This window comes from Macaca nemestrina, chromosome 2 (genome assembly GCF_043159975.1).
Source record: "Macaca nemestrina isolate mMacNem1 chromosome 2, mMacNem.hap1, whole genome shotgun sequence".
NCBI lineage: Eukaryota > Metazoa > Chordata > Mammalia > Primates > Cercopithecidae > Macaca > Macaca nemestrina.
In genome coordinates, this window is record NC_092126.1 from 115085399 (window position 1) to 115107385 (window position 21987).

At 43.8% G+C, this 21987-nt stretch overlaps 1 protein-coding gene across 9 annotated transcripts in view; it reads left to right on the forward strand.

The window, feature by feature from the left end:
* The window catches only part of LOC105480508 (RAD54 like 2), a 167848-nt gene that overhangs the window by 83331 nt on the left and 62530 nt on the right, over nt 1–21987 (forward strand). For all 9 annotated transcript variants that reach the window (XR_003017767.2, XR_003017768.2, XM_011739490.3 and 6 more), the window contains 7 exons: nt 12606–12807; nt 14408–14547; nt 15661–15777; nt 16088–16314; nt 18708–18890; nt 19035–19168; nt 20724–20920. Coding sequence is in view for 7 of the 9 variants with exons in the window: in XM_011739490.3 (XP_011737792.3) it covers nt 12606–12807; nt 14408–14547; nt 15661–15777; nt 16088–16314; nt 18708–18890; nt 19035–19168; nt 20724–20920 (1200 nt within the window). In the remaining 2 variants the exon portion in view is untranslated. The remainder of the gene's footprint in view (nt 1–12605; nt 12808–14407; nt 14548–15660; nt 15778–16087; nt 16315–18707; nt 18891–19034; nt 19169–20723; nt 20921–21987) is intronic.

Consider the following 21987-nt stretch of genomic DNA (forward strand, 5'->3'; position numbering starts at 1 on the left):
CATCAGCACCCATCAACTTGTCATTTACATCAGGTATAACTCCCAATGCAATCCCTCCCCCTTCCCCCTCCCCGTGATAGGCCCCGGTGTGTGATGACAAGTTTTTAATCAAATTACTAAAATTGATAAGATCTTGGTAAGAACCATGTAGACAATAAAGGAGTGAGCCCCAGCAGTAGGGAGGAAGGGCCTATTTCAGCTAGAGTGGTCAGGAGTCTTCTGAGGAGGCAGCATTTGTACTTGTCTTTTCAAAACAATCAATTTGGTTGTGGTTTTGTTCTTTTTTTAAACTTATGTCTGGTTTATAAAGAAGATTACAATGTTTTTGTTCTTAACATTATTTTTCATTTCTCTATTTTATTAATCTGCTTTTTGTTTTCTTCCTACTACTTTTCTGGGGTTTTATTTCTAGTTCTTTCTCTCTTTTTCAAAAAAAGGTTTTTTAAAATTGATGCATAATAGATGTACATATTTGGGGGGCACATGTGATAATTTTGTACATTCATATGTTTCAAGTTCAAATCAGTGTAATTGGGATATCCATAACCTTCAATATTTGTCTTTATGCTAGAAACATTTAAATTATTCCCTTCTAGCTATTTTGAAATATACAGTAGAGTATTATATATCATCCTACTGATCTGTCAAAGACTAGGTCTTATTTCTTCTATTATACTGTATATTTATACCCATTAATCAATCTCTCTTCATCCTCTCTCCCCTACCTTTCCAACTTCTGGTATCTCTAATTTCTTGAGAAGAAAATTGATATCATTGACTTTTTACCTTTTATTCTTTTTAAACATGTTCATTTAAGGCTATGTATTTCCTCCTAAGCATAACTGTAGCAATATCATAAGTTTTTTTTTTTTTTTTTTTTGAGACGGAGTCTTGCTCTGTAGCCCGGGCTGGAGTGCAGTGGCCGGATCTCAGCTCACTGCAAGCTCCGCCTCCTGGGTTTACGCCATTCTCCTGCCTCAGCCTCCGGAGTAGCTGGGACTACAGGCGCCCGCCACCTCGCCCGGCTAGTTTTTTGTATTTTTTTTTAGTAGAGACGGGGTTTCACCGTGTTAGCCAGGATGGTCTCTATCTCCTGACCTCGTGATCCGCCCGTCTCGGCCTCCCAAAGTGCTGGGATTACAGGCTTGAGCCACCGCGCCCGGCATAAGTTTTTTTTAAAAAAATCAGCATTATTGTATAATTTAAATACAATAAAACTCACATATTTCACATGTATGTGACTATTGGTTGTATACATCCAGGTAATCACCACTATAATCAAGGTAAAGAAAATATCCACTGTCGGCTGGGCGTGATGGCTCAGCCTGTAATCCCAGCACTTTGGGAGGCTGAGGTGGATGGATCATCTGAGGTCAGGAGTTCGAGACCAACCTGGCCAATGTGGCGAAACCCCGTCTCTACTAAAAATAGAAAAATTAGCCAGGCTTGGTGGTAGGCACCTGTAATCCCAGCTACTTGGGAGGCTGAGGCAGGAAAATTGCTTGAACCCAGGAGGCGGAGGTTGCAGTGAGTGGGGATCGTGCCACTGCATTCCAGCCTGAGTGACAGAGTGAGACTCTGTCTCAAAAAAAAAAAAAAAGAAAGAAAAGAAAATATCCATTGTCCCAGAAATTCCTCTTTCTGGGAACTTAATTTTCCAGGCAACCAATGAACTGATTTCTGTCATTATAGATTAGCTTTGCCTATTCTAGAATTTGATATAAATGAAATTATACAACACATATTCTTCTGTGTATGGCCTCTTTTGCTCAGCGTAATGTCTGAGATTCATCTGTGTTGTTGCACGTGTCCATAGTTTGTTCCTTTTTATTGTTGAGTAGTATTCCAATTGTATCAGTGTACTAAAACTTGTTTATCCATTCACCTGTTGATGGACATTTGACTCTTATGAATAAAGCTGCTCTGAACATTCATCTAGAGATGGTTTGCTGTTTTTTTTTCAAAATTATAGATATGTTTTCGTTTCTCTTAGATAAAATTCCAAGAAGTGAATCGCTGGGTTATATAATAGATGTGTTTAACTTGATAAGAAACTGCCAAAGTGTTTCCCAGAATGATTATACCACTCTACTCCTGCCAGCAGTGTATGAGAGTTCCACGTGCCCCATATCTTTGTTAGCACTTGGTATGGTCAGTCTTACTAGTTTTAGTCATTCTAGTGAGTGTCAAATGTCATCTCATATTTTAAATTTGCATTTTTCTAATGATATTGAGCATCTTTTCACATGTTCATTGGCTATTTGTATGTCTCTTTTTGTAAAGTATGTTTCTCCTCATTTGCCCCTTTTTATTGGATTCTGTGTAGTCTTACTGAATTGTAAGAGCTTTAAAAATATATTCTAGGCCAGGTGTGATGACTCTAGGCCAGAGCTTTGGGAGGCTGAGGCGGGAGGATTACTTGAGGCTAGGAGTTTGAGATCAGCCTGGGCAACATAGTGAGACCCTGTCTCTTCAAAAAATTTAAAAATTAGCTAGGTGTGGTAGTGCTTGCCTGTAGTCCCAGCTACTCAGGAGAACTACTTGAGCAGGAAGATCACTTGAACCTGGGAGTTTCAGGCTGCCATGATTGTGCCACTGCACTTCAACTCTCATGACAGAACAAAATTCTGTCTCTAAAATATAAATACACCACATTTTAAATATATAATAAATAATGTATACTTAATACATACATGTTTCTAGATATATGTCTTTTTTTTTTTTTTTTTTTGAGACGGAGTCTCACTCTGTCACCCAGGCTGGAGTGCAGTGGCAGGATCTCGGCTCACTGCAACCTCAGCCTCCCGGGTTCAAGCGTTTCTCCTGCCTCATCTTCATGAGTAGCTGGGACTACAGGCACGTGCCACCACGCCCAGCTAATATTTTGTTTTTTTTTTTTTTTTTAGTAGAGACGGGGTTTCACTGTGTTAGCCAGAATGGTCTCAATCTTCTGACCTCGTGATCTGCCTGCCTTGGCCTCCCAAAGTGCTGGGATTACAGGTGTGAGCCACCACGACCGGCCAGATTGTGACTTGATTTTCTTTTTTCTGTCGGTGTCTTTTGAGGAGCAGAGGTTTTAGATTTTGATGAAGTACATTTTACCAGGTTTTTTATTTGTGATTTGAGCTTTTTGTGTCCTTCTTTATTAAATCTTTATTACAAAATTAGCCAGATGTGATGGTGTGTGTCTGTGGTCCAGCTACTCAGGGGCCTGAGGTGGGAGGATCGATTGCTTGAATCCTGGAGGTGGTGGCTGCAGTGAGCATTGATTGTGCCATCATACTCTAGACTGGGTGACAGACCAAGACTCTGTCTGAAAAAATAAAGAAAGAAGGAAAGAGAAACTATACTTAAAAAGTGTATCCAAGGAACTACAATGGAGAGCCACATCCATACATCAATTTGAGTTAGACAATAAGATCTTGGACTTTGAGCTGATGCTGTAATGACTTGGAGGGGTTCTTCAGAGAGGGAAGTGTATTTTGCATATGAGAAGAATGTGAGTTACTGTGGCCAGAGAGTGGAATATGACCGACTTTTTTCCATAGATGAATACAACAACATATTCTATCCCACATGCTTTTCTAGAGTTGACCTTGATAACTCCTCCAATTGAGAGGTGGGTTCTAATTTCCCTTGAACGTGGGTGGGAAAGGAGTTCCTGGAGCTGCTGTGGCATAACTCTAAGATTTTTCTAAGCTCTGTTTAATGGAGAAGGTCTGCTAGGTATGCCTTTAAGATCTTCAGGAGGTCTTTTATCTGTTGGAAAAGGTCTATGAGGCCCTATCTTTTTTGTTTGTTTGTTTTAGACAGAGTCTCACTCTGTTGCCCAGGCTGGAGTGCAGTGGCGCGATCTCAGCTCACTGCAACCTCTGCCTCCCGGGTTCAAGCAAATCTCCTGCTTCAGCCTCCTGAGTAGCTGGAATTACAGGTGCCCACCACCATGAGTGGCTAATTTTTTGTATTTTTAGTAGAGGCAGGAGTTCACCATGTTGGTCAGGCCGGTCTCGAACTCCTGACCCCGTGATCTGCCCACCTTGGCCTCCCAAAGTGCTGGGATTACAGGCGTGAGCCACTGCGCCTGGCCTAGGCACTATCTTAAATATTTCTGAGACTGTAACAAAAGGTCTCATAGGCCTGCTCTGGATTCAATCTCTGTTTTTTTTTTTTTTTGTTTTTTTGTTTTTTTGTTTTTTTTTTTTTGAGACGGAGTCTTGCTCTGTAGCCCGGGCTGGAGTGCAGTGGCCGGATCTCAGCTCACTGCAAGCTCCGCCTCCCGGGTTTGCGCCATTCTCCTGCCTCAGCCTCCTGAGTAGCTGGGACTACAGGCGCCCGCCACCTCGCCCGGCTAGTTTTTTGTATTTTTAGTAGAGACGGGGTTTCACCGTGTTAGCCAGGATGGTCTCGATCTCCTGACCTCGTGATCCGCCCGTCTCGGCCTCCCAAAGTGCTGGGATTACAGGCTTGAGCCACCGCGCCCGGCCCAATCTCTGTTTTTCATATTATTGCAGGTGACAAAAGTTGCTAAAGTTTCTGACACAGTGCAATGTGTCTCTGTCTTTTTTTCCAGCTTCCTTTAACGTTTTCCTTTACACTTTACCAACAATATCCTTGATGACCTATAGGCTTTTACTACCGGTCTCCTCATGGCCTTTCCAGTTTTCCATTCACCACCTTATCTCAAATACAATGTCATGGTTTAATTTTTTATTGTGTGGCAGGACCCATGTACCAAATTTCTATTTCAATTACTACTGTTGTGTCATAAATCACCCTGAAACTTAGTGGCTTAAAACTATTATTTCTCTTGGCTTCTGAAGGTAAGCAATTCAGGAAGGTCCTGGCTGGCAATCTAACAGCTAGTCTATCTACATTGCTCTTGACTGAATTTTCTGGGCTATGGATCATATTTTCCTGTTCTTTGCATATCTAGTGAATTTTGATTAAACAATGGTCTCTGTGCATTATGCATTGTAGAGACTGCATTCTGCTGTTGTCCTCTGTATTTTTGTAAACTAAGAGTGAGATCTTAAGGTGTGTTCAGGCTCCAGTGCAGAGTTTTTGGCACACATACATCGTAAGTTGTAGTGTGTGCATCCAGTTGCATCACATCAGGAGAAATATGGTGCGACTTTGAGTCTATTTTATTTTATTTTATTTTTATTTTATTTTAATAGACGGGATCTTGCTCTGTTGCCCAGATTAGAGTGCGGTGCAGTGGTATAACCTTGGCTCACTGTAGCCTCAACCTCCTGGGCTCGAGCGGTCCTCCCATCTCAGCCTCCTGGGTTGCTACAGGCCTGCAACACTATGCTCAGCTATTTTTTTTTGTTGTTATTTATTTTTTGTAGAGATGGCGGTTTCCCTGTGTTGCCCAGGCTGGTCTTGAACTCCTGGGGTCAAGTGATCCTTCCACCTCAGCCTCCCAGAATGCTGGGATTACAGGCATGAGCCACTGGGCCTGGTCCTACTGGTCTTTTTTTTTTTTTTTTTTAACTTTTAGGTTCAGGGGTACATGTGTGGGTTTGTTATATAGGTAAATTGCATCTCTCAGGAGTTCGGTTAGTCTTTTTTATACCATAGGAGAGAGAAGAGATGGAACCCCTGGAAAAAGAGTCCTGGAAGTGTTTGTACCTTGTGCCTTCATTGAATGTAATGTAGGAATTTTTCTTTCAAAGCTACTCATTTGCCTGGTCAAATTTATAGTGGTGGTGTTCATAATTCATTCCCAAGAAACTTACATAAGTGTTCTTTGGTGTTTATATAACTCTTGCGGTTACTGCTCACAGCTGGCTCACGTGAAGGAGAAAGTTCAGGGGCATTTGCAACTAGGTCTGATTCTGTAATCCTGAATTGTGGTGGTAATAGTCATTGACTTTTAAGCTATGCAGATACTAATTTAATTTACATTTGTTGTCTGTCAAAGCACATGTCTCTTTTCCTCCTTATTGAACTTTTTTTCTTTTCTCTCAGTAACTGTTGGTGGATTATAGTCTAGAATCTGGGGAAGGGCTATTTTTTGGAAGTTAAATTATTTTGCTTAGGTTGTAAATTCGCTTGATTCAGTGTTCAGAAGGTAAAAAAAGAACACATAGTGAAAAGTTACATTTTGACTGAAGGAAATTTAATTATAGAATTTTTGAAATAGATTTATTATTAAGAATAGTTTATTAAAGGTATAGCATCTGTTATTATGTAAAAACCATAATCATCATGAAACAGCAAAAATGAAGCACTTGAAAGACATTGATTCACATGACAATGAGCTTTAAATATTAGCACATCTGTAAACTAAATTCCTTTAATAAGCTAAAAGTAGTTGATGAACCCAGAAGCTGAGGATTCACTCAAAGAATGCTGGGTGGTAAGGAGCTGGTTTAGACGTGTATCATCTGTATAAGGCATGAGAATTAAATATACTGTGCCTGATGATTTTAAAATTGTTACTGCACTTGGCCATGTTCAGCCCCATGTCAGGCAGGAGTTCACAGTTGGGTCACAAGCCTTGTAACTTGGGATGAATGTTTGATAATAAATCTGTTGGTGATATTGAAAGGTCAGCAGGTTCTATTCTTTATCCTCCCAGGAACAGCCCATTCCGCAAGGCAGAAGCTAGAACAAGGAAATATAGCAGTTGGCAAAAAGTTCCCCCTGCCCAGCAGATCAATTTCAAACCCCTCTGGACTTGTGCTCTATTCTCTGACTCTGTCCTATCTGCTTACTGTCTAATCTTGCCTCCAACTGTTTCTCCAAGTGATTGCCCAATAAATTTTCTTGTGAAATAGAAACAAAACAAAAAAGACCAGGAGAGCATCAGGGGTCATTATCAGAACCAGGCCAGAGGACCTAGCAAAACACTAAGTTGAAGTGTGTCAACCCCGCCCCAAGTGTAGTTGGTATGTTGTAGGCCAAGCTGCAGTATTGGTGCAAGTAGTCATTTAGCAGTGGATATCCCCTCTTGGGGAGTCTGCTGCCCAGCCAACTGTTTGTTTGGGAGGAGGAATTTGATGGCCTCCCCTTTTAGGAGGGAAGAATTCAGGGCTGTGAAGTAGGAAGAAGTTGACAGCAGTATTATGTGAAATGCTGTGGAAGTGTTAGGTCTTTGGAGGGGTAGGGGGCCTGAAAGAGTGATAGTTCTTTTAAAGGAAAACAGGGAATTGCTGAACTTTCTCCTATGATGTTTCAGATGGAAATTGGAGAGCCCTGTTTGAAGAGGTTAGTGAATTTGGGAGGGCAACTAGTCAGACTTGGAGCTCTATTTTGAAACTTCTCTTTTAGTTCTCATGTCTGGCTGGGCACATAAGCAATGGCACTTTGTTTCCTCAGCAGGTAGAACATGTCCGTGAGCCAAGGCTTACACACACAGTACATTCCTAGTGCTGCTTGCCACCCTAGGCTCTGCTTTCTTTGGGAGGCTTTTTGTGGTAGGCCTACTACAGACCGGTGGTAATGGAGAAGGGGGTGTGACATTTTAAACTCTTGCCTATGTTAATGGTATTGCAGTGTCCCATCATGAGCATTTCTTGTCTGATGCCTTTCTTGACCGTGTCCCCTCTGCTTTTCGAAAAGCAAAAGCTGTCTACCTGAAACCTTCTCTCAGTTGAGGGCCAAGGAAGTTGCTGCCAGTGCTGCTGCAGGGGAGTGAATCATCCTGGGCATCCACATGTGAGACCCACCCATCTGTCCACTTTTACTCTAACCACATTAGCCTCCCCTCTCCACCCAAACACTAGGACAGTGGAAAGTAGAATGCCAGGAAGGAGAGGTTTGGGAGTAGTCTTCCCCAGGACTGGGGTTGACTTCTGTACCAGCATACAGAGAAGGATCTTAGATCCTCACCTAAGTCTCCCTTGGATGCGGAGCTCTAGGAAAGGCACAGGAAAGTGGTTCTTGGGTTGGAAGGTCCTTCCTGTTGCTGCTTTACTTCCTTCATTTTGAAGACCAGGTCTCGGTCTTCCCAAGGAAGCGCCCCAATGCCCAGCCAGTAAGCCTGGATTTGGTGTCTTTTCCTCAAGTGTTATTGCTCTTGGGCACTTTCCATATAGCATATGTGTTTCCCCATGTGGTCTGTTCCACTGTGCCTTGGCACAGGGCCTGGTACCTAGCAGATGCTCATATGTGTATTGGGCTAAATTGAAAGCAGGGAGCAGGAGAGGCAACAGTGGCTGGTTTGTAGTAGTCTCACATGGAGAGGTTTAACGTGAAAGTGTAGTCTACAATTTCATGGAGGCAGTATGTGTGTGTGTAAGAAACATTGATTTTGTGACAAGATGCAGTTTGCACATGTCATTTCTGCTTCCCCCTTTGCTTTCTTATTTCTGATCTTTGATTAGAATATATAGTTGAGATTTGAATTCTCACACAAATGTCAGCATGTCTGACCAAGGCCCCCGAGCTTTGCATGCTCCCAGACCGTTCAATGTGGTTGGGAGTATGGAATTCCACGGTGTTAGGCAGACAAGGGTTTGAAGAATACTATCTTCCACAAGATAACCGTTGACATCCCTATTTTGCAGATGTGGAAACTGTGGCTCAGAGAAGTTGCGTCTGTAAACATAGAGCTACAGGATTTAAAGGCAGCACTGCCTGAATGCAAAGCTCATACTTTTAACTGCCTGCTCCTGTTTTTCTGCTTATTTCTTATATTCCCATGGGCAAGTATTTTTAACTTTTCAGGGCTTCAGTGTCTTATATTTAGAATTAGGGGAGCAAAGTCTAAGCGTAGTGGCTTACGCCTGTAATCCCAGCACTTTGGGAGGCCAAGGCGGGTGGATCACGAGGTCAGGAGATCAAGACCATCCTGGCTAACATGGTGAAACCCATCTCTACTAAAAATATTAAAAAATTAGCCGGGCGTATTGGCTGGTGCCTGTAGTCCCAGCTACTCAGAAGGCTGAGGCAGGAGAATGGCGTGAACCCGGGAGGCAGAGCTTACAGTGAACTGAGATTGCGCCACACAGCACTCCAGCCTGGGTGACACAGCGAGACTCCATCTCAAAAAAAAAAAAAAAAAAAAAAGAGGGGAGCAAAAATTCTCATGTTTAGAATTAGGGGAGCAAAACTCTTGTAGAGTTATTATAAGGGAGAAAGGAGGCAATGTAAAAAACTAAATCCATACCTCATACCTGGAGTAGTAGTAGTCATAGTAAAAGCAGCAGCTGTTTTTTGTTTGTTTATTTGTTTTTTAAATGTAGTGTTTACTATGTGGCAGGCACTGTTTTAGTTCTTTCTTTCTTTTTTTTTTTTTTTTTTTTAGATAGGGTCTTGCTCTGTTGCCCAGGCTGCATGCAGTACAGTGAGTGGTGTGATCATGGCTCACTGCAGCCTCCACCTCCCAAGCTTAAGCAATCCTCCCGTCTTAGCCTCTTGAGTAGCTGGGACTATAAGCGCATGCCACCATGCTCATTTTAATTTAATTTAATTTCTTTTTTTTTTTTTTTTTTGTAGAGATGGGGTTTTGCTATGTTGCCCAGGCTGGTCTCAAACTCCTGGGCTTAAGCTGTTCCCCGACCATGGCCTCCCAAAGTGCTGGGATTACAGGCGTGAGCCACACTTGGCCTGTTTTAGTTCTTAATTTAGGCTATCTCATAAAATCATCACCACAACCCTTAGAGGTTACTACAATTGTTCTCCTCCAGTCCCTTTATAAACATGAACAGAAAGGTATAATAAGGGGCATAGCTGGAGTTCACACTCCATCGGTCTGGTTCCAGTGTCCTTACTGCACCCCTATGCCATGTTAACTCTTAGCAAACATTAGTTTTGAACTTCATGCTGTTCTAGAATCTGGCATCAATCTGAAAGGGACCATAAGGAAGCTGGAGTAGTAATATGACAAGGAGGAGGCCATACCAAGCTATGGAAGGTGAGCAGTAACATGGATACTCATGATTGCCTGATTCAGCCAGTGAGTGGTGAGACAGCCCATATGTTATTTCTTAGTAGTGACTGAGTGCATAGGATGATGATGACCCATGGTACATCATTCTTTTGGCCTAGGGACATCAGCCTACAGGTTCATTCATCAAGACTTAATGACAGCCCGACGTCTCTTTACCAAAGGCTCTCAGGTTGAATGTTTCTTACCCCAAAGACCCTTGACTGCATACTCATAGAAAAAAAAATTGAATAAATAAATAAATGGGAGGCCGGGCACAGTGGCTCACGCCTGTAATCCCAGCACTTTGGGAGGCCGAGGTGAACGGATCACTTCAGGTTGGGAGTTCGAGACCAGCCTGACCAACATGGAGACACCCCGTCTCTACTAAAAATACAAAATTAGCTGGGCGTGGTGGTGCATGCCTGTAATCCCAGCTACTTGGGAGGCTGAGACAGAAGAATCGCTTGAACCTGGGAGGTGGAGGTTGAGGTGAGCCGAGATCGCATCATTGTACTCCAGCCTGGGCAACAAGAGCGAAACTCCATCTCCAATCAATCAATCAATCAATCAATCAATAGGACAATTCTTCCTTACAGAAAAATTCCAAATAATAAATGTAGAAGGAAAGAGGAAAATAGAAAACCACCATTAACATACTACAATAATAATTAGTTCTAGGTAAGACCCATTGATGAACGTTAAAATTAGTGGGTAAGGCTTGGTGCAGTGGCTCATGGCTATACTCCAAGCACATTGGAAATGTGAGGCAGGAGGATCACTTGAGTCCAGGAGTTTGAAACGAGCCTGGCCAACATATCGAGACCTTGTCTCTACAAAAAAGAAAAAAAAAATTAGCTGGGTGTGATGGCGTGCACCTGTAGTCCCAGCTACCTGAGAGGCCGAGACTGGGAGATCTCTTGAGCCCAGGAGTTTGAGGCTACAGTGAGCTGTGATTGGGCCACTGATGCCCAGCCTGGGCATCAGAGCAAGACCCTATCTCTAAAAAATAGTGTTACAGTCATGAGAGACCAGAATAGACTGAGAAGCTGCTATAGTTTAGGGGAGACTAAGGTGATATGACAGCTAAATGCAACATGGTATCCTGGATGGGATCCTGTAACAGAAAAAGGATATTAATGGAAAACTGGTGAAATCCAAATAAAGTCTATAGTTAAAAGCAAACAATAAGCCACCAGCCCCCTGACTGCACCCCTCAAAAAAAAAAAAAAAAACTAACAGAAAAACCCCACAAAGCTCCTGGTTCCTTCCTGCCTAAGATCCAAATAGCATTGTCTAGAGCACCTCAGTTCTGGCATTTATATTCTAGTTCTGAATTCCTGTTACCTTTGGGAAAGACCTTTTGGTTGTGTAGTGCTTATGTCTGGGAAGCTCTGACGAATTTGGGGACAGGCTTGTGGTCTATGTGACTCTCAAAGCCTGTCTACCCATTGAACAGAATGCTACTCAGCAGGCTGAGGACAGGGGTGTGCACATGGATCCGCCTACTCCAACCCCAATCCTTGCTGGTACTGGATGTTACAAATGACATTCCCGCTATCAGGAATCTTCCCTGGACCCCCAACCTTTTTTTTGTGTGTTTTTTAATAGACGGAGTCTCACTCTGTCGCCCAGGCTGGAGTGCAGTGGTGTGATCTTGGCTCACTGCAACCTCCGCCTCCTGGGTTCAAGTGATTCTCCTGCCTCAGCCTCCCGAGTATCTGGGATTACAGGCACCTGCCACCATGCCTGGTTAATTTTTGTATTTTTAGTAGAGACTGGGTTTTGCCATGTTTGCCAGGCTGGTCTCGAACTCCTGACCTCATGTGATCCTCCCGCCTCAGCCTCTCAAAGTGTTGGGATTACAGGCATGAGCCACCACGCCCGGCCCCCAACTATCTTTTAAGGTATTACCTTTAGACATTCTGCTTATCTTTCAAGGCCTGACTCACATTTTACCTCCCATATAGTTCCTGCATGATCATCACATGTATTAGTGTCTTTCAAATTCCTGTGATGTCGTCAACCTTAAAGTTCTTTGTATCTGTTGATCTGCCCTTCCTGTGATATTTAGCACACCTTGCCATGTTGAGTCTGTGTGTGTACATGCCCTGTCTCCCTAAGCAGAACACAAACTTCTTGAAGGGAAGGAGTCTTACAAAACCTTCTAAACTTCTTGAAGGGAAGGAGTCTTAGAAATATCCCTTGAAGCATCTAGGATAGTGCTTGCCATAAGCCCTCATGAAATGACTGGCAAGTTTGAATGAGTGAATGCTTTACGACACTAAAAGGAGTAATATTGTCCCTGTTGGCAGATGAGAGGTGAATGGACTTGCTTAAAGTCATACAACTGATTATGAGCTATATTTGGAGCCCGGCTGCTCAGATTGTCCCTTTCTGAGCATTCTGAGGCCATGAAACTTCCTCACTCTGATCATAGCACTAAACTATAGTAAGAGTGATGGCTATCATTTGTTGTGGGCTTACTCTGGGCCAGGCTTGGTTCTAGGCATGTACACTATTCAGTCCTCACAATAGCTCTGAGGTATGGGCCTCACTATCCTCATTTTGTAGATACATCCACTGATGTTCAGAGAGATATAAATAATTTGCCTTAGATTCCCAGCTAATAAGTTGCTGAGTTGAGATTTGAACCCAGGTGTGTCTGGCATCAAAACTCATTCCCTCTCACCCCTGTAAAGCAATGTCTTTCCCTTTGTTTTTTCAGACCCATCCCTGGAAGGCATGTGTGGCACTGAGCATGCCCAGTTGGGAGAAGATGGGCAGCAGCCACCGCGGTGCACTTCAACTACCTCATCTCAGTCTGAGCCTTCAGAGCAGCTTAGGCACCACCAAGGCAAGAACCTAGTCTCAGAGGACCCCAAAAAGAAGAGAGCTCAGAAGCCCTCCCACATGAGAAGAAACATACGGTGAGCTGTGCTCTGTGTAAGAGGAGAGGGAAGGGAATAGAGGTTTTACCTTCATCTTAAGGCTGTCAGTAGCAGAAAGACTGATTTGGGAAGGAGAATTCTCTCTCCAAAGGAGAAAAGTGTCAAGTGTGTGTCTCCATTAATAGTGAAGGTGCAGCTCAGGATCACTGGACTTGGGCTTTCAGAGGACTGTAGGGAGAATGAGAAAGGCCTTGACCACTGTGGGAGGGTGTTCTACTCTTTGGAGACCCCAGGTGGCAGCCCAAAGATGATAAGGTGCTCTCAGCTGGACTTTCCGGTTTTTCCTCTATTTTTCTTATGTCTCAAAACAAGACTTTACAAGTTGAGTTCTCATCTTCTTAGATGTCAAATTCTAATGGTAGAGGACTGTCTGACCCAAAGCAAGGCTCCTTCTAAGAGCAAAAATGTGAACTTCTTTAACTGTCCAAATCCCCAACAGTTCTTCCTTCTATCAAATAACAATATGTGCCATTGAAAGGAAATGAGTGATATCTTTTTCTCCTTCTGCCTCCACTTAAAAAAGAATAACAATAATGACAACTTGAAATATTACTCTGAGTTTGAAAATAATATAAAATCCCTGTAACCTTAGTTTCTTTTCTTTTTTTAAAATTTCTTTTCTTTCAATTTTTTGAGATAAAGTCTCTCTCTGTTGCCCATGCTGGAGTGCAGTGGCACAGTCTCGGCTCACTGTAACCCCCACCTCCCGTGTTCTAGCAATTCTTGTGCTTCAGCCTCCTGGGTAGCTGGAACCACAGGTGTCCGCCACCACCCCTGGCTAATTTTTGTATTTGTAGTAGAGACAGGATTTTGCCATGTTGGTTCAACTGGTCTGGAACACCTGGCTTCAAGTGAACTGCCCACCTTCGCCTCCCAAAGTGCTGGGATTTCAGGCATGAGCCACTGTGCCCGGCCAATCCTAGTTTCTTTTCTACATGACAATACTATTATTATTATTTTTTTTTCTTGAGATGAAGTCTCACTCTGTCACCCAGGCTGGAATGCAGTGGTGTAATCTTGGCTCATTGCAACCTCTGCCTCCCAGGTTCAAGCGATTCTCCTGCCTCAGCCTCCTGAGTAGCTGGGACTACAGGTGTGCACCACCACACCTGGCTAATTTTTGTATTTTTAGTAGAGACGGGGTTTTGCCATGTTGACCAGGCTGGGCTCGAACTCCTGACCTCAGGTGATCCACTTGCCTCAGTCTCTAAAGTGCTGGGATTATAGGCGTGAACCACTGCGCCTGGCCAACAACACTATTTTTAATACTGCTTTTCAGCTTCGTGAATCAAATATTACTCTAGTTTATTCTTGATCTGTTATGTGGAGAGATGAGTTGGCAGGGGCATCTGTCAGGGAGTTAAATAATATGGAAAGTATGTTTTTCTAGAGCCATCTGAGCTTGATGTCCTATTTTTTTAATGCTGTTCCTTGCATGGGTGTGGTGAGGCTGATGTGGCTTCTCTTTCTCCTGCCTCAACTCTCTGAGATCAGCAATGGCTATTTCTCTCTTTAGCTTGCCATTACATTGCCCAAATCTTAATTGAACCCAAGTGCTGTCTCTTATGTGAATGTTTAGAAAGCTACTCCGGGAGGATCAATTGGAGCCTGTTACCAAAGCAGCACAGCAAGAAGAGTTGGAAAGAAGGAAGCGCCTGGAGCAGCAGAGGAAAGATTATGCAGCCCCTATTCCTACTGTTCCGCTGGAATTCCTCCCTGGTAAGCAGTGGACATGGCAGGGAAGGCCCTTTGCTTCAGGAGGAAGAAGCTCTAGGTGCACACAGTGGTCAAAAGCAGATCTGGAATAAGATTGTGGCCTCTTGGCTGGGCGCTGTGGCTCACGCCTGTAATCCCAGCACTATGGGAGGCTGAGGCAGGCGGATTGCCTGAGGTCAGGAGTTTGAGACCAGTCTGGCCAACATGGTGAAACCCCATCTCTACTAAAAATACAAAAAAAAAAATTCGCCAGGTATGGTGGCGTGCACCTGTAATCCCAGCTACTAGTAGGCTGAGGCAGGGGGAATAGCTTGAACCAGAGAGGTGGAGGTTGCAGTGAGCTGAGATTGCGCCACTGTACTTCAACCTAGGCGACAGAGTGAGACTCCATCTCAAAAATAAATACATAAATAAATAAAAATAAAATGATTGTGGCCTCTCAGGAATCCTTTAAAGTCATTCAGCTTCTTGAGACCACACAATCAGAAGAAAATCATCTAAAAAGCTAAAATGAATAAAAATGTACTCTTTAAATAGGTTTTTATCTAGATTTTTTCTCATAACTTTGGATTTTAACTTGCCAAAAGATTGGGACCTTTTCTAGTGGTCAGGTGGATAGCAGGAAGAAAAAACCAGTAGAGAAAGGGAATTTGGAAGGAGGGCTGAGGTTTTTGAGATGGGCTCTGTTTCTCTTCTTGGTGGATACTCCCCAAGAGAGCTATAAAAGAAAAGGGGTGGTGGGCCGGGCGCGGTGGCTCAAGCCTGTAATCCCAGCACTTTGGGAGGCCGAGGCGGGTGGATCACGAGGTCAGGAGATCGAGACCATCCTGGCTAACATGGTGAAACCCCGTCTCTACTAAAAATACAAAAAACTAGCCGGGCGTGGTGGCGGGCGCCTGTAGTCCCAGCTACTCGGAGGCTGAGGCGGGAGAATGGCGTGAACCCAGGAGGCGGAGCTTGCAGTGAGCCGAGATCGCGCCACTGCACTCCAGCCTGGGTGACACAGCGAGACTCCGTCTCAAAAAAAAAAAGAAAAGGGGTGGTGAATTGTTTTGGGAAATATGTTAGAGCCAAATGTGGTCTTGACATCGTTCCCTTCCATTTTGCTTTTCCTAGAGGAAATTGCTTTAAGAGCAAGTGATGGTCCCCAACTGCCTCCTCGGGTCTTGGCCCAGGAAGTCATTTGTTTGGACAGTAGCAGTGGCAGTGAGGATGAAAAAAGCAGTCGAGATGGTAAGATGAAACCAGGTGCCTCCCTTTCTCCCGACCTGGTGTTCATGCTGAGATTGACTGTACTTTGAAAAGAGTCCAGTCCTTCCTCATTCAGTTTGGGATGTGGCTTTGACTAATTTCCCTGTGTCTCATTGGTAAATATAAGTTTTTTGCTTGTCTTAACTTGAGCTGAAAGAGAGAAATAGTAAAAGTCAAAATTTTAATAAGTGATGAGAAGTTCTAACTTTAAGTTTCTGTAGTCTTCTGCTCTGTGTGCAGTAAATTATCTTCACTCCCTGGATTTTTGGTTTTGCTTTTTTTGCTGTCTCAGAGGTGATAGAACTGAGCTCTGGAGAGGAGGACACTCTGCATATTGTGGACAGCAGTGAGTCTGTCAGTGAAGACGATGAGGAAGAAGAGAAGGGTGGCACCCATGTCAATGATGTCTTAAACCAGCGTGATGCCCTTGGGCGGGTCCTTGTCAACCTAAACCACCCTCCAGAGGAGGAAAATGTCTTCCTTGCCCCACAGTTGGCACGGGCTGTGAAACCTCATCAGGTACAGCAAACCTTGACTGTTTCTCCTTTTCCTTTTTGTTTCCTTGTTATGAACATTGCCTGCTGGTGGTTATTAGCGTCACAGCCTGTGAAGTACTTGTTTGGTACCAAGAGCAGCTTGTTCAGCTATTGAAAAGACCTGCTACTTCCTTCCAGCAGTTGATGCTTCAGGATTCCTGATGAATAGGAAGGGATGGGGAAAGGGAAGAGACAAGCTTCAGGTTTGCCCTACCCCGTAGAAAGCACTGGATCTCTTGACCTAATAATTTGAGCCTCTTTCTGTGGGATCCCATGACTGAGGTGGTCTCTGGCGAGCAGTGCTTTGATTAGGAAGGTCTGTATCTAGAAGAGATGTGAGAGTCAGAAGATGGAGGGACTTTCTGATAGGAGGGAGTAGAGTAGTTTGTGTTGATCCAGACCCTGGAACCAGGACTGGTGAGTAAAAGTTCCATGAAGACAGACATTGACTCAGTTTACAATTAAGAACTTTTTTTTTTTTTTTTCTGAGACAGGGTCTTGCTCTGTTGCTCAGGCTGGAGTGCAGTGGCACAATGTCTGCTCGTTGCAGCCTTGACCTCCCTGGCTTAAGTGATCCTCCCTCCTCAGCCTCCCAGGTAGCTGGGATTATAGGCCTATACCACCACACCCAGCTAATTTTTTTTTTTTTTTTGTAGAGATGAGGTTTCACCATGTTGCTCAAGCTGATCTTGAATTCCTGAGCTCAAGTGATCCACCCGCCTCAGCCTCCCCAAGTGCTGGGATAACAGGCATAAGCCATTGTGCCTGGCTGAGAACTTTTTGTTTTTGAGACAGACTCTTGCACTGTCGCCCAGGCTGGAGTGCAGTGATTATGACTCCCTGCAGCCTTCACTTCCTGGGCTCAGGTGATCCTCCAACTCAACCTGAATAACTGGGACTATAGCCTCATGCCACCAAGCCCAGCTAATTTTAAATTTTTTTGTAGAGACGAGGTCTCACTGTGTTGCCTAGTCTATTTTTGAACTCCTGAGCTCAAGTGATCCTCCTGCCTTGGCCTCCCAAAGCATTAGGATTATAGGCATGAGCCACCGTGCCTGACCTAGTAACTGTATTTTTGTACCCATTAACCAACGTCTCTTCCTCCCCCTCCTCTCCCTTCCCAGCCTCTGGTAATTACCATTCTATTTTCTACTTCCATGAGATTGACTTTTTTAGCTCTCCCACATGAGTGAGAATGTGTGATACTTGTCTTTCTGTGCCTGGCGGGTTTCATTTAACATAATGACCTCCAGTTCCATCCATGTTGCTGCAAATAACAGGATTTCATTTTTCATGGCTGAATAATATTCCATTGTGCATAGGCACCACATTTTCTTTATCCTTTCTTCCACTGATGGACACTTGCGTTGATTACATATTTTGGCTATTGTGCATAACTCAGCTTAAAAACTCTGCTGCTGCTGTTGTTGTTTTTGAGATGAAGTCTTGCTGTGTAGCCCAGGCTGGAGTGCAGTGGCACAATCTTGGCTCATTGCAATCTCTGCCTCCCAGGCTCAATGATTCTCCTGCCTCAGCCTCCCAAGTAACTGGGATTATAGTTGTGTGCCACTGTACCCGGCTAATCGTTTGTATTTTTAGTAAAGACGGGGTTTCACCATGTTCGCCAGGATGGTCTTGAACTCCCAACCTCAGGTAATCTGCACACCTTGGCCTCCCAAAGGTCTAGGATTACAGACATGAGCCATCGAGCCCAGCCTTAAGAACTCTTTAACAGGCCGGGTGTGGTGGCTCACACCTGTAATCCCAGCACTTTGGGAGGCCGAGGTGGGCAGATCACCAGGGCAGGAGATTGAGACCATCCTAGCCAACATGGTGAAACCCCGTCTCTACTAAGAATACAAAAATTAGGTGGGCATGGTGGTGCATACCTGTAGTCTCAGCTACTCTGGAGGCTGAGGCAGGAGAATTGCTTGAACCTGGGAGATGGGAGGTCGCAGTGAGCTGAGATCGCACCATTGCACTCCAACCTGGGTGACAGAGCGAGACTCTGTCTCAAAAACAAAAACAAAAACAAAAAAACTACTCCTATGGAATGGGCTGCCTTAAGAGGGTGAGCTTCCCAACGCTGAAGGAAACCAGACTGACTGAAAGATCCTGTCAGGAATTTGACACTACTGATTCATGCATTACATGGGGCATTACACTGTACTAGTGAATGCTTTTCTGTTTTTTCCAAGAGGACTGTCACCAGCAAATAGACCAGTCAAGGTACAGGGAATCTTCTATGGCCATCCACACCTGCTATCTATTATAATGCCTTCTCATTTACTTAATTCTTACTAATTACAAAGTGAGTAAAAACTGGAGCCCTCATCTTTTTGAGCCCCTCTGACATTTGTCTTTGTCCCTTGTCAGATTGGCGGAATCCGGTTCCTTTATGATAACTTGGTGGAATCCCTGGAGAGGTTTAAGACCAGCAGTGGCTTTGGCTGTATTCTGGCCCACAGCATGGGTCTGGGGAAAACTTTGCAAGTGATCTCTTTCGTCGATGTCCTCTTCCGCCACACGCCAGCCAAAACAGTCCTTGCCATTGTGCCGGTAAGAGTTTTTGGGAAGGCACCACTTAAGTCACTCCTCTGAAGAGCTCTGCGTTAATGCCTTTACTGGGCACCAAAAGGCTTGATGAGCTCAGCTCTGAGTTTGTTCCATAAAACTCTCTTTTTGGACTTGGCTTTCTAATAGGTTAATACTCTTCAGAATTGGCTGGCAGAGTTCAACATGTGGCTTCCACCTCCTGAAGCCCTCCCGGCTGACAACAAGCCTGAAGAAGTCCAGCCTCGGTTCTTTAAAGTTCACATCTTGAATGATGAGCACAAGTAGGTGGCCTGCCCTTTCCTCTCTGCCCCTTTCCTTTTAGACTTCTGTCCGGGATCTGATGTTAAGGCAGTCTCTTTGAGTATGTAGCCTGTGCATCCAGATTTGTTTTGGTTTCTTGATGTGTCACTTTCTCTGTTCTTGCTACTCATTTTTTTCTCTACCTAGCTTTTCAGGAAAGCCAGAGTTAAGTAGCCTGAGAAATTTCCTGTGTTCTGCTTTAGGAGGCTTTTATATCTTGAAAAATATGTGGGGATGGTCATATTTTCCCCATGCATATTGTAGTAAAATTCAGCACGAAACAATGGATCTTTCCATTGTCAGATTTTTTTTTTTTGTTTTTTGAGACGGAGTCTTGCTCTTTCACCCAGGCTGGAGTGCAGTGGTGCGATCTCAGTTCACTGCAACCTCCGCCTCCTGGGTTCAAGTGATTCTCCTGCCTCAGCCTCCCGAGTAGCTAGGTTTACAGGCGCCCACCACCATGCCCGGCTAATTTTTGTATTTTTAGTAGAGACAGGGTTTTGCCATGTTAGCCAGGCTGGTCTCGAACTCTTGACCTCAGGTGATCCACGCACCTCGTCCTCCCAGAGTATTGGGATTATGGGCGTAAGCCACCGTGCCTGGCCTCTACTGTCTAATTTTTTACTTATTACATTTCACTTTTCTTAAAAACCTAATCATTAGTCACTTCTTTTAGGCACTGGTCTGCAGTTGACCTTTAATGGTACAACTCCCAAAGCTTTGAAAGGTGTAAGCCTTGCTTTGTTTTAGATTTAAATAAAATTATCTATCTATGTATGCCATAAAGTCAACCTGATTTCCAAAAGTCTAAAGCTATTTCTTGGTTCAACAAACCAGCTCTATATGCTAACCTTTCCCCTCATTGGTATGGATAATTGAGAAGGTAGACTTACTGTATTTTTTGCAGAGGGTGCCTTTTGTGATGTTTGGACACACATAAAAATGAGGAGATGATGAGTTGACCTCAGGTGGTTGCTCTGCTTTCTTAGATTTCAGGACTTTTAGTCCACATGCAATCAATGAAATACAGTGAGGGCTCTGGTGTTTGGAAGTGGAGTGACTTACTGAGGGTCATCTGGTCTCTTCTCTTTCCTCTTTACTGTTTGTGGCTCTTTATTCACTTGAGCCCAGGCAAGTAAACTGCAGAATGTTGCCCTTCCTTCTGTGACCTTGTATTTATCATGGGATTGAAATGCTCCTTCAAATGTTGAGTTGTAGTCATGCGTGAATATCCAAGGGGATTTTCATTTTCTGTTGCCTTATGTAGTTGAATTGCTATGTTTCTTGTTGTTTAACCACCATCAATGATCCAGTTCATCCTGAGTGCAATTAGTTTATCTGAGATGATGGGAGGTCCTTGGGTGGTAGGCTAGCTAGCCCTGTGCTTGCTGCCACATGAAATCTTTGGTAATAAGAAGTTCTGAATATACATCAACACAGCTTTGATTGTGAGCAATTCTTCCTTGGGAGCAGTGGAAACAATAATTCTTGAGATATAATTCACATCTCACACAATTTTCTCTGTTTACCTTGCAGGACAATGGCATCTCGTGCTAAAGTAATGGCTGATTGGGTGTCAGAGGGTGGGGTGCTACTGATGGGGTACGAGATGTACAGACTCCTCACTCTGAAGAAATCATTTGCCACAGGTAGACCGAAGAAAACCAAGAAACGTTCTCACCCAGTCATCATTGATCTAGATGAGGAAGATCGGCAGCAGGAGTTTCGGAGAGGTGGGCAGCCTATCCCAGGAATACTCTTGTTGGTGTTTCACGAAAAAAGAAATCATGTCTACTAATAGCACCTAGTCAGATGCAAAGGGCATTATTGATGTGAATTGTTATCATGGATCAAAAATCCTGGTTCCCAAGATGAGTAGGATGACTTCCAATGGCTCTTAGAAGGTACTGCTTTCTCTGCCAGCTGTGCAGTTATGGTTAGGCCAGGCCACACACTGGCTTGGGGGAGATTATTCCTCTGTTCGTCTGTCCCTGTTTCTCTCACAGAACAGTTGGAATAGTAACCATTTCCTTTACCACTTTCTAGAGATGTTCTGAGAAAGCATGAAGAAAATATAAAGTGTTTAAATCACTAATATAAAGACAAAGTAGTAATACTATTGTTTGTGAATTTATAAAAAAGAATGTATCCCAGTTGCTTTTAGTGAAAACCATTCCTGTCATAGTTCTAATTCTACTCCATCTTCTAAGGGGCCTTTGCTCATTTGTGAAAGAAAGTTTTTAAGGGCTCAGAGGCCATTTCACTTTATAAGTCTCTTCATCTATGAGATTATGTTTGTTTTAGGTTTGCTTCTATGGTAGAGCTGGGATGAATTTGCCATTTAGCAATGACTGGAGAATAACTGCGGGAAGACCCTGTCCTTTAGCTAGCTCTTACCAGCCAGCCTTCAGATGGAGTCAAGACACTGGCAATGGTGAGAGCCCACTAAAGTGTCTGGATTATTCCCATTGGTTTCATCCAGATGCATTTTTAATCCTAGGCTGGCACTCTGTAAGGTCCCTCTCTCTGCTGCCCAGTTGGTCCAAGCCCTAGGAATGCAAGTCAGTTATACTTTTCACATAAAGAAAAACAAAGTAAGGAAAGGAACAGGGGAAAGGGATATTTATTGCAAGAGTTAACTGCCAGATTAGCGTCATACCAAGTCATACCAGTCATATCCAGGAGCTTGAATGGCTGGCACCCTCTCACCAAGGGGGGCTGACTCTTGCTTCCTGCTTCCTTCATTTCTTCTGTCTCCTCCAGGGTGCACCCCTACTTCTCATATTATTGACTAAGAGCA